This window comes from Psammomys obesus, unplaced genomic scaffold (genome assembly GCF_907164565.1).
Source record: "Psammomys obesus unplaced genomic scaffold, mPsaObe1.curated_primary_1811, whole genome shotgun sequence".
In the NCBI taxonomy this organism is placed as follows: Eukaryota; Metazoa; Chordata; class Mammalia; order Rodentia; family Muridae; genus Psammomys; species Psammomys obesus.
In genome coordinates this window covers 4,659,767-4,675,187 of record NW_026591872.1, presented here as the reverse complement: position 1 = coordinate 4,675,187, position 15,421 = coordinate 4,659,767, and the positions used below count along the sequence as shown (strand labels likewise).

Here is a 15,421-nt window from a genome sequence, read left to right as displayed (position 1 = left end):
ACAAATGAAACTAAAAACTACTGGTATAACTGTCAGGTCAGCTCCAGGCTTCCCACAGTTTACTAATGCTCTGCCTGACTGCCAGTATCCTATGTGTCAATTCAGACACATGTTTTGTGGAGACAGGGTTTCTCTGTATAGCCTTGGCTGTCCTGGACTTGTGGACCAGGCTGGCTTTGAACTCACAGAGATACACCTGCCTCTGCCTCCCCAAGTGCTGAGATTACAGGTAAGTGCCACTGCACCCAGCTCAGACACATTTTTATAATTTTTTTTTTTTTTGCCCTACTCAAGATGGTATCCAGGCTCTTGTTTATGTTGGCCAGGTAAGGTATAATTCATGTACCCACACCCTTATTTTAGCAATTTTAAGGACTATTTGCTAAAATGTTGCTAAAGAGATGGCTCAGCAGTTGAGAATATTTGCTGTTCTTCCAGAAGACCAGAGTTCAGTTCCCAGATTTCATATTGGGCAGCTTATAGTTGCTTGTAACTGTAACACTAGCTTCAGAGATCTGATGCCTTTTTATGGTTTCCTCAGGTACCTGTACAACATGTGGTTTATACACACACCTACACAAACTATGTTTTTTTTTTTTTTTTTGAAGGTGAAAATACCAGGCATAGTGGCAGACACCTTTAAGCTCAGCACTCAGGAGGCAGAGGCAAGCAGATCTCATGGGTTCACAAGGTCAGCCTGATTTACATAGTAAGATGCCTTTTTTTTTTTTTTAATAGTAAAGGTAGAAACTATTTGTGAGTGGAAAGTATACTACCAAAAGTCTAATTTCAGAAGTCTAAATGATTCTTTACACCCATTCTGACCAGAGTGATACATTATTTTACTCTGATCTTTCCAAATATTTAGAGTTAAGAATTAGGAGCTTTCTTCAAGCTTTTCCCTTTAATGTTTACTAAACATTAATTACAGTAGCATAGCACGCATTTTACTGAAATCATTAGAAAAACAAATGATATAGAATCTGAAAACGTATTACATAAATACATAATAGTCAACTTACCGAAGATTCTCCAAGAGAATTGGTTAAATGAACATTATTTATATATTCTTGCCCTTTCTCATCCAATAGATATTTACACCTAAAAATTAAAGAAAATTTAACTCTATTAGCCAATAAATTAGTGAAGTATTAGTAAAGACTGTCTCTATCATATAAATTCCATTAACTATGAGAGATGGCACTTTCTGACAAGTCTCACAGCCTGCATTCAAGTTCAGAAGCTCACATGGTAAAACGAGAGAACAAACTCTTCCTGCAGGCCATACTCTAACCTCCACTTGTGTACTATGAGATGTGTACCCCCCCCCATATGCAATCAATCAATCTATCAAAATATAAAATCTACCTATTCATTGTTTCTCTTTTATATGTGGTACTGGGGATTACACTCAAGGCCATGGGTATGCTAACCAAGCACTCCATCACTAAAATATATCTATCATCAGTTCCCATCCTCTTCCTTATTTTTGGACAAGTCTTATAATTCAAGATGGCCTCAAACTTGCTATGGAGCCAGACCTTTAATCTTCCTGCTTATATGTCTCAAGTACTAGGACTATAAGCAGGAATAGGTATAAATTATTGCAGTCTTTTAAAAATATAACTTTTTATTTGAAATAGGGTCTTGCTAAGTTGTCCAGGCTGGCATTAAGTGTGCTTTGTAGCCTAGACAGGCCTTGAAATTCCCAGCCTGAGGCGAAAGGCCTCAGCTTTACTGTTTCTAAGGAGCCACAAAGCACTACTATCCAATTCCTTACCCAGGTGTAATTTCAAAGCTAAATTAATGCTCCTATTACTCACACTAACAGTATCAATTTGAGAACTTTCAATTTTCAATCATGAGTTTCTAAATTAGGAGCCAAGTATGATGACATCTGTCTATAATCCTAGCACTTGTGAGGCTGAGACAGGGAGACTGCTATGAAAACTACGCTAGTCTGAGCTATACAGCCAGACCCCATCCCAAAAAAGAAAGTGAAAAAAAAAAGAGTGAAAAAAGTTATTAGCCAGGCATGGTGGCCAACACCTGGGATATATGCATTTAGGAGGTTAAGCCAAGATCAGAAGTTCAATATCACCATTGGCTACATAGTGAATTCTTGCCAGCCTGAGCTACAAGAGACACTAAAAAGAAACAAATAGGAAAGACATGCATGGTCCCATTGCTGTATTATATTCAAGAGGCAGAAGCTGGAAGACTGCCACAAGTTTTAAGGCCAGCCTGGTCTATATAGGAATGTGCAGGCCAGTTAAGGCTACATAACAAGATCATATCTAAAAACAGACAAACAAACAAAACTAAAAGCAGGCAAAAGAAGCTATTAAATTAGTACCCAAACACTGACTTTTTTTTTCCCAAGACAGGGTTTCTCTACATAGACCTGGTTATCCTGGAACTTGCTGCGTAGACCAGGCTGGCCTCAAGCTTAGAGATCCTCCTACCTCTGCTTCCTGAGTGCTGGGAATAAAGGCATGTACTACCACCATCTGACCAACACTGGCATTTTTAAATTTTGAAATGTTTAATCATTTTTAAAACCAATACTGAACACTTAAAAACCTTAGTTTTAATTTTCTCATTTAATTTGTAGGTTGCTTGTAACAGATTCTTTTAAAATTATTGTTCTAATATTTTAAGTTGTATTATTTTATATATTAGAAACTCATACCAAATTATACAGCTGAGAACTTTATTTTATAGAAGCAAGATGAAAAAGGGACTGAGACAAGAGGGTTTCAAGATGGAGGCCAGCCTGAGCTAATGTGAGACCTTGTTTCAAACAAAACAAAACAAAAGACAAACTATATATTATGACAGTTCTTCAGGACTTCTCACTGTAACATGGGCTCATGCCAATCTCCAAAGAGCATACTTCTAAATAAAAAGTACACATATAAAAAATACTAAATAAAAAGTATACATTTTCATAATCTGTTGTTTAGAAATGGAACCATGTATCATATGCTATATAAGCAGTGAATGTTTTGTTTACCAGAAGACTTAGGTGTTTGACCCCATTTCTGTAAACTTGGTGTGAATTTCATGCCATAGTGAAGGCAAAAATAGTTGACGTGAAAAGTAATTCAAATCTTTCCATTTTGTACAATGTCCAACTTATATATTACTAAATGAACAATTAAGAATTTTACCCTGGATACCACTTCGCATGCTGTTCCCAAGGGTCTTCACTTGGCTTCCAATCTGTGAGCCCTCCTCCACAGTGAAAGCACTTCACTTTATCACCTTCACCTAAGAAAACATACAACTAAAACTGTGCACAACAGAAGTTTTTAGAAAAATGCCAATTCTAACATAAGGAGTGTCTGTTACTTAAAATCTCACGGCTTAAAAGAGAAATTCACATTCCATCTAGATATAATCTTTATCATTTGAAGGAAAATACGTAATAAATTCACCATCTCAATATAAGGTGCTTTGACAATGAAAGTAAAATAACAGTTGTTGTATTAGAAACTACAATTGTTACATTCTTTTTAGTGAATGTCATTTGGACCATCACTATTAGACTTCACCAAACTGAAATTTCTACAAGTGGTATTCCAAATGTTAACAAGAAAATTCAGCATGAATTACAAGGTAACTAACCTTTAAGTTTACTGTATTATATAAATGAAAAGACTTGAAATAATTTGTATTTTGAATTTGGCATTATTCAATCCTAAAATATGAGTCAGACATGTAGATTTAAAATATTTCTACAAGCCATCACACTACCAGCTTTTCTTGAGACAGCTATAGAAACTGAGAAGTACTCTGAAACAGTAAGGCAAAATACAGGGAAGTTTTCAAATATGTGGTGTATAATTTAAAAGTAGATGTTAATTTTTGTTTGGTTGGCTTTTTGAGAGAGCATATCAAAATGTATCCCAAACTGCCCTCAAATTCATACTGATCTTTCTACCTCAGCCAATGGACTGCTTGAATTATAGGTGTGTGGTGCCATGCTTAGCTTGATGTCATTTTATCACAAAGCAAACTAAATTCTCCAATGTTAACTCTCTTAATGAGGTTGTGGTGAATAGTAAAATTCATGTAGTAAATATTTTGAACATACAGAGTAGATTTTCAATAAATGGCATCCAGTATTACTATTAGATCCATCATCTATCAGGAATCAATATCATCTTTTCTCTCTCAACTCTAACCTCACCCTCAAAAATTACATACATAAAGATATGACTCATCAAAGCATAGCCTTTTAACATAAATTCAGTAGGTACATTAAAGACTGAGAATGATACTGATAATAAACAATCCTGAAAGTTTATGTCTAAATATTTGCTTAAATATTTGTCAGTTCAGAAGACCACAGGCAATGATTTCCTTTTTAGGAGCCCTATGACAGCTGGAAAGAAATTTACTGGTTAAATTTACCTAAAGCATAAAATCCAGCTCTTGCAAGCTGCTCTTTGTTAACTGAGTACATCCATGTTCCAAAAGTAACAATCCGTGCTTCATAGTCTGCCATGGCTGGATTTCTTAGAGAATTTGTTGAATTTGGGAAATTCCTTTCAGAACTCACACCAGATTCACTTCGAACATTAACATTCCGGCCCAAAACAAAGAAGCAATTAGGAAAGTGTCTCCTGTGTTCTGACCAGGCACGATCACAGGGTTCCCAATTTTTCAGTTTTCCACCACAACAAAAACATTGCACTTGATCATCAATCCCCGTGTAGTAGAGTCCAGCACTAGCTAACTCTCTGGGCGTTAAATGGGCATAGTCTGGCCAGTTGTGAAATGACTTCAATCTGGCTTCTTCACTACACATGTCAGGGTTCCTTGGGAATATGGTGTCTGACATATCTACAACCTGTCCAGTTCTCAAAAGATAATCTGCATGAGTCTCAGATGGCCTGTCAAGAGCAAAATGATTTCTGTTTCCCACAAAATTTTCAGCCGTGTACTGGCTATTTTGGATACCAGGATTTGTGGACTGTGTAGCACTGTTTTCAAAATAAAAGCCATTGATAAATCTGCAATTTGGGGATATCTTCCTGTGTCTTCCAACAGCTGAGTCTCCATATTGCCATCTATCTACTGATGCGTGACAACTAAAGCACTGCACAGTATCTCCTTCACCAGTATAAAGAAACCCTGCTCGAGCCAGTGTTGATGCTGAAACAGGACTACTACTTGGAAAGTTAGCAAATGTTTTTAATCTATTAAATTCTTCTACAAATTCTTCATCCTTATTGGAGTCTGCAGGCACACAAGTTTTAGATCCTTCAAAACCGTTAAAAGTCATCTTCTCTTGAAAATAGGACTTGTCCACCTTTTCTAAAAAGAGAATATTGCATTAGGAAATCCAAAACTCAAGACATAAATGTATTTCTGATATTAAGCACTAAAAATAATGGTATAATCACCAAGACACATTTTAATTCTAAACACTAGTTTTACATTATCAAACCACTTGAGTTTCAAAGTATGGTGCTTTTGTTTGTTCTCTTCCTTCAATGTTAGGACTGCACATAATGCTAAACACATGCTCTAACACAGAACTACACTCCCAGCCTGTTTCTCTCTCTTGTAGTGTTAGATATCCATCGTGGAGCCTTTTGCGCTTAAAGCAAGTGCTCTACTAATGAACCTCTACCTCAGTCCCATTTTCCCTTTTTATGAAAATTAATATGTAAACAAACAGAAGAATTACCAATGTTAAGCACCCATTTTATATAAATATGGAAACTATGACACAAAAATTATAAATATTAAACATGTGAAGTCATTAATTAGGAAAGACATGAGAGCAGCATAAAATATGTAGATTATTAAAGACTATGCATAATTGTTATAATGAGTCATTACATATTCAAGGCATCAAAGCTCAATTTTTTTACTATTTAAAAAGAAACCAATGTTTAGAATGTTAATGAATTAATTTAAAATATATTTTTACTTTCTTGCTTAGCAAAACAAAGGCGTTATGAGGATGCACAAAATGAGATTTGATGCTTTAAAAAAACAGGAAATATGCAAAGTTGGGTGGGTGAATCTGGGAGAAGTTTGGGAGGTGACTATGATCAAACTGCAACGTATAAAATCCTCAAAGAACTAATAAAAGTATTAAACAAATTAAGTATTCACAATAACTGGTTCCAGCATGCTTCATGTGCAGAGTTCACTTCTGCTGCAAGAGGATCATTCCTTGTTTTCTGTGTGCGCACACACATAAACACCCTCCCACACATACCCCCCAAATACCCCCACCACAAACACATCATACAAACACCCACCCCCACAACACCACAGCCCCACATCATATACACACCTCACACCCACATACACCATACACCCCCACCCCCATACAACTCCCATACCACACCCCCACCCACAATACCACACACACCTACACCCACCCCCACCATCATATATCCCCACAAACATACACACAGCCACACCCCACACAGACACCCCACCCCCTCCCCACACCCATACACATACAGCCACACACCCCACATATACCCACACACCCACATACTACACCACACACACTTCCACACCCCTCCCCACACACACCCCCTCCCCACATACCACACACACACCCATCCCCCCCCACCCACACATACCACACATATACACCTTCCCAACCCCCTAACCCACCCACCCTTCATACACCCCCCAACCCACCCACATACACCACAGCCCCCACCCACCCAGCACATCCACCCCCACCACGCCCACCCCCACACCCCCCCATACATATAGCCACCCCCCCATACACACATCCTACATACCCAAAACTGCCAGCAAGAGAATAGCTGAAGAAACATTCTATTTACAGATGTTAATTGAAGTTACTTTTGCTTTCAACTTCTGTTGGTCAAGGAACAATCTGTTTGAATGAAAGAGAATTCAGCAGGCTCATCAGAGCTGCCAAATTACAACTATGTAATGTTTAAGCCAAATAACACACCAAAAGTTATGGGAAGAGTGGCATGATAGTTTGTTCTCCAACACATCTGAGAGTGCAAAATGAAGCTATAATAATTACACAAGGACAACAGGCATAAATCACAATCACCTTAGGCAAAACAGACAGAAGATCATGTGGTTACCCTAGCTACAAGAAAAACCTGGTTTTCCAGAATCTTCCACATTGCCATAGTCTCTTCAGTATGCTTGTCAAATGCAAAAAAAAAAAAAAAAAAAAAAAAAAAAAAAAAGGAAAAAACTAAAATAAAAGCAAAAATGAAAGGTTCAGATACAAAAATGAATGCATATCTGGGTATTTCTCCAAGGTCGATGTACAAATAGCCAACCAGCACATGAAAACATGTTAACATTAGACTATGTACCAAGGGAATGCAAATTAAAGTTACAATGAGGTATCAACTTTACACCTATTAGGATAGCTATTATCTGAAAGAAAAAAAAAAAAAAAACAGCAAATGCTGCTGGATGTGAACAAAAGGGACTTGCAAATAGAAACGTAAACTAGCACAGCCATTATGAACCTCAAAATGAAGGCTGTTGTTGTTTTTGTGTAGATGTATGTGCCTGGTATGCACTTCTGGGTGTGGATATCATCTATCACTCTCTACTTTGTTGAGGCAGGGTCTCTCAGATAAACTCAGGGCTCACTTACTGGGTTGGCCTAGTCAGCCAGCTTGCTCCTGGGATTTTTATTCTACCTCCAGCATGCACTGAGTCATCTCTCTAGTCCCTAAATGGAGCCTTTTCAAGTAGAGAATGCTGGGGATATTGTACTCCACAACTTGAGTACTTAACTAGCATGCTCAAGGCCCTGGGCTTAACCCTTAGCACTATATAAACTGGGTGTGGCAGTACATCTATAATCTCAGAACTCAGGAGATAGAAAAAAAAAGAGGATCAGAATTTCAGGGTCACTCTTGGCTATGTAACAAGATTTTAGGCCAGCCTATAATTTACAGTCTCAAAAACAAACAAAGCAAAACCTGCTCTAACCCAGGATTTAGCCACCTTACCACTGTGCATATGTTCAGGGAAGTGAAATCAGTATGATGAAGAGATACCTCTGTGTTGCACATTTATTATAGCACTGTTTGTATGTGGAATCAGCTTTAGGTAATCATTGTTGAATGGCCAAAGAAAATATATTATACGTATACAACATAATATTTAGCCTTAAAAAGATTAAAATTCTGCAACTGGCAGCAACATGAATAGAACTGGATGACATTATGTGAGGTGAAACATGTTAGGTTCATATGTGGAAGCTGAAAGGTTAATCTCATAAAACAGTAGTTACCAGAATGCGGATGAAGGGAGATGGAATAGAAATAGGATGGTCAATGGGCACAAAGATGTAGCTGAACAGAAATAACTTACATTTTTAAAAATATTTTATTTTAAAGATTTATTTATTATGTATAAAGGGTTCTGCCTGCATGTACACCTACACGTGAAGACGGCACCAGATCTCATTATGGATAGTTGTGAGCCACCATGAGGGTACTGGGAATTGAACTTGAACTGACAACCCCTGGAAGAAGAGACAGTGCTCTTAACCTCTGAGCCAGCTCTCCAGCCCAAAAACTTACTTATTTTTTTCCTTTTTGTTTGAAGTCAGAATTTCATTATGTAACCCAGGACCCCCACCCCCACCCCATATTTACTGCCCAAGCCTCCACAGTCCTGGGATTACAGGCATGTACTACTAAGTCCTGAACGACAATATACTGTATTTCTTTTTTTCCTGTTTTCATGTGTGTAGGTGCCCAGAGCAGGGCTGTGCATGTGGAAGCCTAAGGTTGTTGTTGGGAATCAATCCTAATTTCCGGTCCACTTTATTCACTGAGACAATATCTCTAAATAAAACCTACAACTCTGATATGTCTTATCTGCAAGTCAGCTTGTTCGAGAGATCCTGTCTCCTAGAATTAGTGGTGAGTCACCATGCCCACCCAGCATTTACTTGGGTCCTGAGAATCAAAACTCAGGCCCTCATGCTTGTAACAGCATATGGTTCAGCCACTGAGCCATTGGCCTAGCTCTGATTACTAAATGTTCTGTGTAAACTAGGAAAGCTATGGTTGACAATAATTAACTGAATACTTTAAAATAGTTAGCAAACAAGTTTTGGATATTCTCAGTGCAAAAAATGTCTGAAATGAGACAATAAAAATTATTCTGGTATGATTTGATGTATATTTCCCATGTAGTAAAATACCACACTGTATCCCACACACTTATATAATTACTGCTGTCAATTAAAAATATTTTTAAGGGCTAGAAAGGTGACTTAGCAGTTAAGAGCACTGGCTGCTCTTCCGGAGGACCTGGGTTCATTCAATTCCTGGCAACAACATGCAGCTCAGTTGTTTGTAACTCCAGTTTCAGGGGATCCAACATCCTCATATAGACATACATGCAGGCAAAATACAAATGCACATGAAATAAAATAATTTTAAGGAAAAATGAATATATTAAAAAAATACATTCACTGGGCTGAGACAAGGGACACTGAATTAGAAAAGAGCCTGGGCCATATAATGAGACCCTGTCTGAAAATACAAACAAACAAATGAGAATGGTCATGATGTTTTGTTTTGGGGATCTTGGGAACATTTATACAGACTCTAGGCAGTATGTTAGCAGTCAATCTTAGAACATTAATTCCCTTTGAGAAATGTTAAAAAATGCCTCTTTTGAAAGATGACAATAAACTTCAGGAATGGTGGCCTTGTCAATTTTCACTAGTATTCACATATATCCTTTAAGAGCTGACTTTTATCTATCTCTGAGCAATTTTTTTGCAATAAAGTTTTAGATACTTTTAGCTATCATTTTCCAGATTTCTGAAAACATTCTGACAATAATGTTTAAAGTTCTTTGTTGAATGAGCATGATAAGCTCAGCCTAGGCTACAAAGTGATTCCAAGACAGCCGGGGCTACACAGAAACACCCTGGCATATAACCAATACATTTAGCCCCAAACTTGAATGAACTTTGAAAGTCAGTGCAGTACACAATGAGTTAGGTTGTTTTTGAGAGTATAAGTCCTTCCCATCAGTAAAACAGACTTCAGGACAGGCAGTGGTGGTGCACTTCTGTAATCCCAGCACTCAGGGAGATGGAGGCAGACAGATCTCTGTGAATTTAAGGCCAGCCAGAGTCCAGGACACCCAAAACTAAACAAACGGAGAAACCCTGTCTCAAAAAACAGAACAACAAACAAATAAATAAATACAAACAAATAAATACACAAAAAACAAACAAATAAATAAAAACAAACGAGTATAGACTAGAAGGCTAAGCATTTTCAAGTCTGTAATATGCCTAAAGAATAGTCAACATAAGCAAAATGATGAAATTCACCTCCTCTGAGGTAAGGTATTGTGTCTTGAGACAATCAAAACATATAAAATTAAAGATTTAGTCTCATTTAACCATAACAGGCATTTTGTGAGGTTCAACTGTTCATCCCCTTACAGATATGTGCAACTCTGTCATTCTACAGGAGCATCTCTCTCTGAAGCTTACAAGGAGACTTTAAGGCAATATACAGCAAGCCTGTAACAAACATCAACTTAAATGGAGAGAAACATAAATCAATCCCACTGAAATCAGGGAAAAAACAAGGCTGCCCACTCTCTCCATATCTCTTCAACATAGTTTTTGAATTCCTTGCTAGAACATTAAGACAATTAAAGGAAATCAAGAGGATTCAAATTGGAAAGGAAGAAGTCAAAGTATCACTATTTCCAGATAATATGATAGTATACATGTGTGTATCAAAAAATTTACCAGAGAACTCCTTTAGCTGATAAACGCCTTCAAAAAGTGGCTGGATACAAAACTAACACAATAAATAAGCAAATAAATAAATAAATAAATAAATAAATAAATGAATGAATGAATGAATGAATGAATAAATAAATCAGCAGCCCTCCTATATACAAAAGAAAAAAGGACTGAGAAAAAAATTAAATAAACGACACCCTTTACAATAGTCACAAATAACAAAAAGTACCTTGGTACCACACTAACCAAGCAAGTTAAGGATCTGTATGAAAAAAACTTCAAGTCTCTGAAGAAAGAATTAGAAGATATCAGAAGATGGAAAGATCTTCCATGCTCATGGATTGGTAGGATTAACATACTGAAAATGGCCATCTTACCAAAAGAAATCTATAGAGTCAATGCAATTCCCATCAAAATTCCAACATAATTCTTTACAGAACTAGAAAGAACAATTCTCAATTTCATATGGAAAAACAAAAAACCCAGAATTGCTAAAACAATCTTGTACAATAAAAGATCTTCTAGAGGTTATCTCCATACTTGATCTCAAGCTGTACTATAGAGCAACAGTAATAAAAGCTGCCTGGTACTGGCGCAGAAACAGGCTGGAGGATCAAAAATTGAAAAGAAAGAAGACTCAGAAATAAACCCACATACTTATGGACACCTGATTTTTTTTTTTAGAAAGATGCCAAAACCATACAATAGAAAAAAGAAAGCATCTTCAACAAATGGTGCTGGTCTAAATAGGTGTCTCCATGTAGAAAAATGCAAATAGATCCATATTTATCACCCTGCTCAAAACAAAAGTCCAAGTGGATCAAAGACCTCAACATAAAACCAGACTCACTAACCCTGTTAGAAGAAAAAATGGGGAAGAGCCTTAACCTCATTGGCACAGGAGACAATCTTCTGAAGAGAACACCAACAACTCAGGCTCTAAGATCAACAATCAATAAATGGGACCTCATGAAACTGAAAATCTTCTGTAAAGCAAAGGACACTGTCATCAGAACAAAACGACAGCCTACATATTGGGAAAGGATATTCACCAACCCTATATCTGACAGAGGGCTAATATCCATAATATATAAAGAACTTAAGAAGTTAAACACCAATAAACCAAGTAAGCCAATTTAAAAAATGGGGTACCAAGCTAAATAGAGAATTCTCAATAAAGGAATATTGAATGGCAGAGAAACCCTTAAAGAAATGGTCAATGTCCTTAGTTATGAGGGAGATGTAAATCAAAATGACCCCGAGATAACATCTTACAGCCATCAGAATGGCTAAGATGAATAACTCAAGCAACAACACATGCTGGAGAAGATGTGGAGAAAGGGGAACCCTTCTTCTTTGCTGCTGGTAATCTAAACTTGTACAACCACTTTGGAAATCAATCTGGCACTTTCTCAGAAAATTAGGAATTTTTTGACCCAGTTATACCAGTTCTAGCCATATATCCAAAATGTGCTCAAGTATACAAGGGCATTTGCTCAACCATGTTCATAGCAGCTTTATTCGTAATAGCCAGAATCTGGAAACAACCCAGATGTCCCTCAACTGAGGAATGGATACAGAAATTGTGGTACATTTATGCAATGGAATAGTACTAAGCTATTGAAAACAAGGAAATCATGAAATTTGCAGGCAAATGGTGGGAACTAGAAAAGATCATCCTGAGTGAGTTATCCCAGACACAGAAAGACACACATGGTATATACTCACTTATAAGTGGATATTAGATATACAATATAAGATAAACATACTAAAATCTGTACACCTAAAGAAGCTAAGCAATAAGGAGGACCCTGGGTAAGATATTCAATCCTCTTTCAGAAAGTCAAATGGGATAGACATAGGAAGAGGGAGAAAACAGGGAACAGGACAGGAATCTACAAAAGAGGGCTTCTGAAAGACTACCCAGCAGGGTATCCAAGCAGATGCTGAGACTCATAGCCAAACTTTGGGCAGAGGGCAGGGAATCTTATGAAAGAAGGGTGAGATAGAAAGACCTGGAGGGGACAGGTGCTCCACAAGGAGAACAACAGAGCCAAAAAATCTGGGCCCAGGGCTCTTTTCTAAGACTGATACTCCAACCAAGGACACTAGATAACCTAGAACCCCTGCACATATGTAGCCCATGGCAGCTTAGTCTCCATGTGGGGTCCTTAGTAAGGGGCTGTCTCTGACATAAACTCATGGGCTGGTTCTTTGATCACCTCCCCTGAGGGGGGAGCAGCCTTACCAGGCCACAGAGAAAGACAATGCAGCCAGTCTTGATAAAACCTGATAGTCTTGGATGGGATTAGGAGGGGATAAGGGAGAAGGCTACAGCTGGGATACAAAATGAATAAATTGTAATAAATAAAAAAAATAAAGCAAAGCCCCACACAACCTTCACCTGACGCTGGATATTATCTTCAACTTGAGGGGAAACTTTGGAGTGTATTTCCATGTGTAGCCAGCAAAAATTGAGCAGGGCCTGTGTGCTGCACCTGAATTTGTTATATGAGGTAAAGGAATAGGCTAGCTCTATCTAGATAATTTTTTTTCAGCTTTAGCACCTGCTGTTGAAAAATCTCAGTCAATGTATTCCCTGACTTTCATACCACAGTAACTTGTGGAGGTAGAACGAGAAACCTTTCATTATTGTGAACATATGTGGTCTTCAGTCCAAATGATATTTATAGAAAAAGACAGAGCTGTGAGTTTCAAAACTAAATCCCCCCATAATTATTTCCCCCTTGAAATGTATCTTATATTTGGAGACACAAAATAAAAATACATTAAAAAATACATTTTAAACACATACACACACAAAAAAAAGGGGAGACTTTAAGTGGATCTAGTTGCACATTTCTGTAATGTTGGCATTCAGGAGTCTGGGACAGGAAGAAGATGAGTTCAAGGTGAATTTAAGACTCTTGCTTCAATCTGGGCAGTGGCATCGTGCACCTGTAATCTCAGCACTTGGGGAGGCAGAGGCTGGAGGATGGCTGAGTTCAAGAACAGCCTGATCTACATAGTGAGTCCAGGACAACCAAGGCTACACAGAGAAACCCTGTCCTGAAAAAACAAAAATAAAAAATAAATAAAAATTAAAAGGCCATTGCTTCAAAAAAAAAATAAAAGGAAATTTCACTTTCTCATGGATTAATTCCAAGTTGTTGGTTTAGGTTACAGTTCTGAAAACCAGGTATTTAAATAACTACTACATGTACATATAATGTATAGAAGGGTGCCCATCTAAAAGTGACAGACAAGTGACAATCAAGAGGAACTTGGGGAGGGGGACTAGAGAGATGATTTAGTAGTAAAAGCACTTATCCTACAAAGTTTATGGCTAGAATTCAGTCCTGACAACTGACATAACAGTAAAGGACAGGAAACAACTCTACAAAGTTGTACTTGACCTCTAATCATGCACTTTGCTTGTATGTGCTTCTCTCACATATGCATGCAATAAAATTCACACACACACACACAGAAGGTAAAATCATATGCACACAAAATGAATTACACCAGAAGTATAATTCTATAAAAAGCACAGAATTGTGAATATAAAAAAAATGAGGTATACATCTATTGGAGAAAAAAAAACCAGAATGGCTTTAGATGTCAAAAAAGAGGAAAAAAAATCTGAGGTGCAATAGAGGAATGCTGAGATAATTTAAGGTTTCTCGGTATTAGTATAATCATTCAAGCTTTGTACTTGGTAACTAGAAATGGAGGAAAGCAAGGAACACAATGTCAAAGAAAGCTTTACGGTAAGAAGCAAGGCAATCAGTAATCTTGAGGGAAATGATGATTGTGGAAAATTGTACCCTGGATGTCAACAGTGAAGCAAAATGAAAAAGCAAGCAAAGGTGCATGCTTCTATTACAGATTTGGAAGATTTTATGATGGTGATATAGTATGTTTAAAACACACGCGAATGTTGGAATTACTGGCACCGTGTCATTAATCCTAGCACTTGAGAGGTGAAGCCAGGAGTTCAAAGGCAGCCTCTGTTACATGGTGAGTTCAAGATCAACCTGGTTACAGATCCTGTCTCCCCTAAAAAAGTTAAAATACATATGTGTACAGACAGATGCGCGCGCGCACACACACACTTACACACCGCACATATGCACCACATACACACTACAGTCAGCTGTGTGAAGAAAACTATGGGTAGATGCTAAGAATAGAAGATTGACTGCTAACTTAGAAAATGGGAAGTAGTCTGAGACACACAGGAACAAAAAACTTGCCAATATACTAACTGCGAATAATGCAAATGTTCTTTTCTCTTAGACTTTTATAAGATATAGAATAAAGGTTATTCGAACCTTTGAACGGGAGAAAGGATCTAAGAAAGGATATAAAACAGACTGCTACCATATTAAAGCATAGTAATGATCAAGACCCAGAATGCAATATTCAGCAATATTCGGTGAATTGAAAGATGTTATCTTTCTGCAATGATTGCATTACAGTAGCAGTATTGAACACAATGAAGTTTATTGGGGTATGATTAAAGTGTCAGGAGTAGTGGCACATGTGTTTAACCCCAGCACTTGGGAGGAAGACAGCGGCAGGAGGGTATCGGTGAATTCAAGGTCAGCCTGGTCTACACAGTGAGTTCCAGGTCAGTCTCCA

At 37.5% G+C, this 15,421-nt stretch overlaps 1 protein-coding gene across 5 annotated transcripts in view; it reads right to left on the bottom strand.

Moving 5' to 3' along the window:
- Nucleotides 1-15,421, bottom strand: part of Xiap (X-linked inhibitor of apoptosis) — a 46,791-nt gene that overhangs the window by 11,827 nt on the left and 19,543 nt on the right. For 3 of the 5 annotated variants that reach the window (XM_055612133.1, XM_055612136.1, XM_055612137.1), the window contains 4 exons: nt 6,786-6,883; nt 4,420-5,325; nt 3,174-3,273; nt 1,023-1,101 (listed from right to left, as the gene is read on the bottom strand). In XM_055612133.1, coding sequence (XP_055468108.1) covers nt 1,023-1,101; nt 3,174-3,273; nt 4,420-5,293 — 1,053 coding nt within the window. In that variant the 5' untranslated portion in view covers nt 5,294-5,325; nt 6,786-6,883. The remainder of the gene's footprint in view (nt 1-1,022; nt 1,102-3,173; nt 3,274-4,419; nt 5,326-6,785; nt 6,884-15,421) is intronic. The other 2 variants (XM_055612135.1, XM_055612138.1) reach the window with 1 other exon arrangement.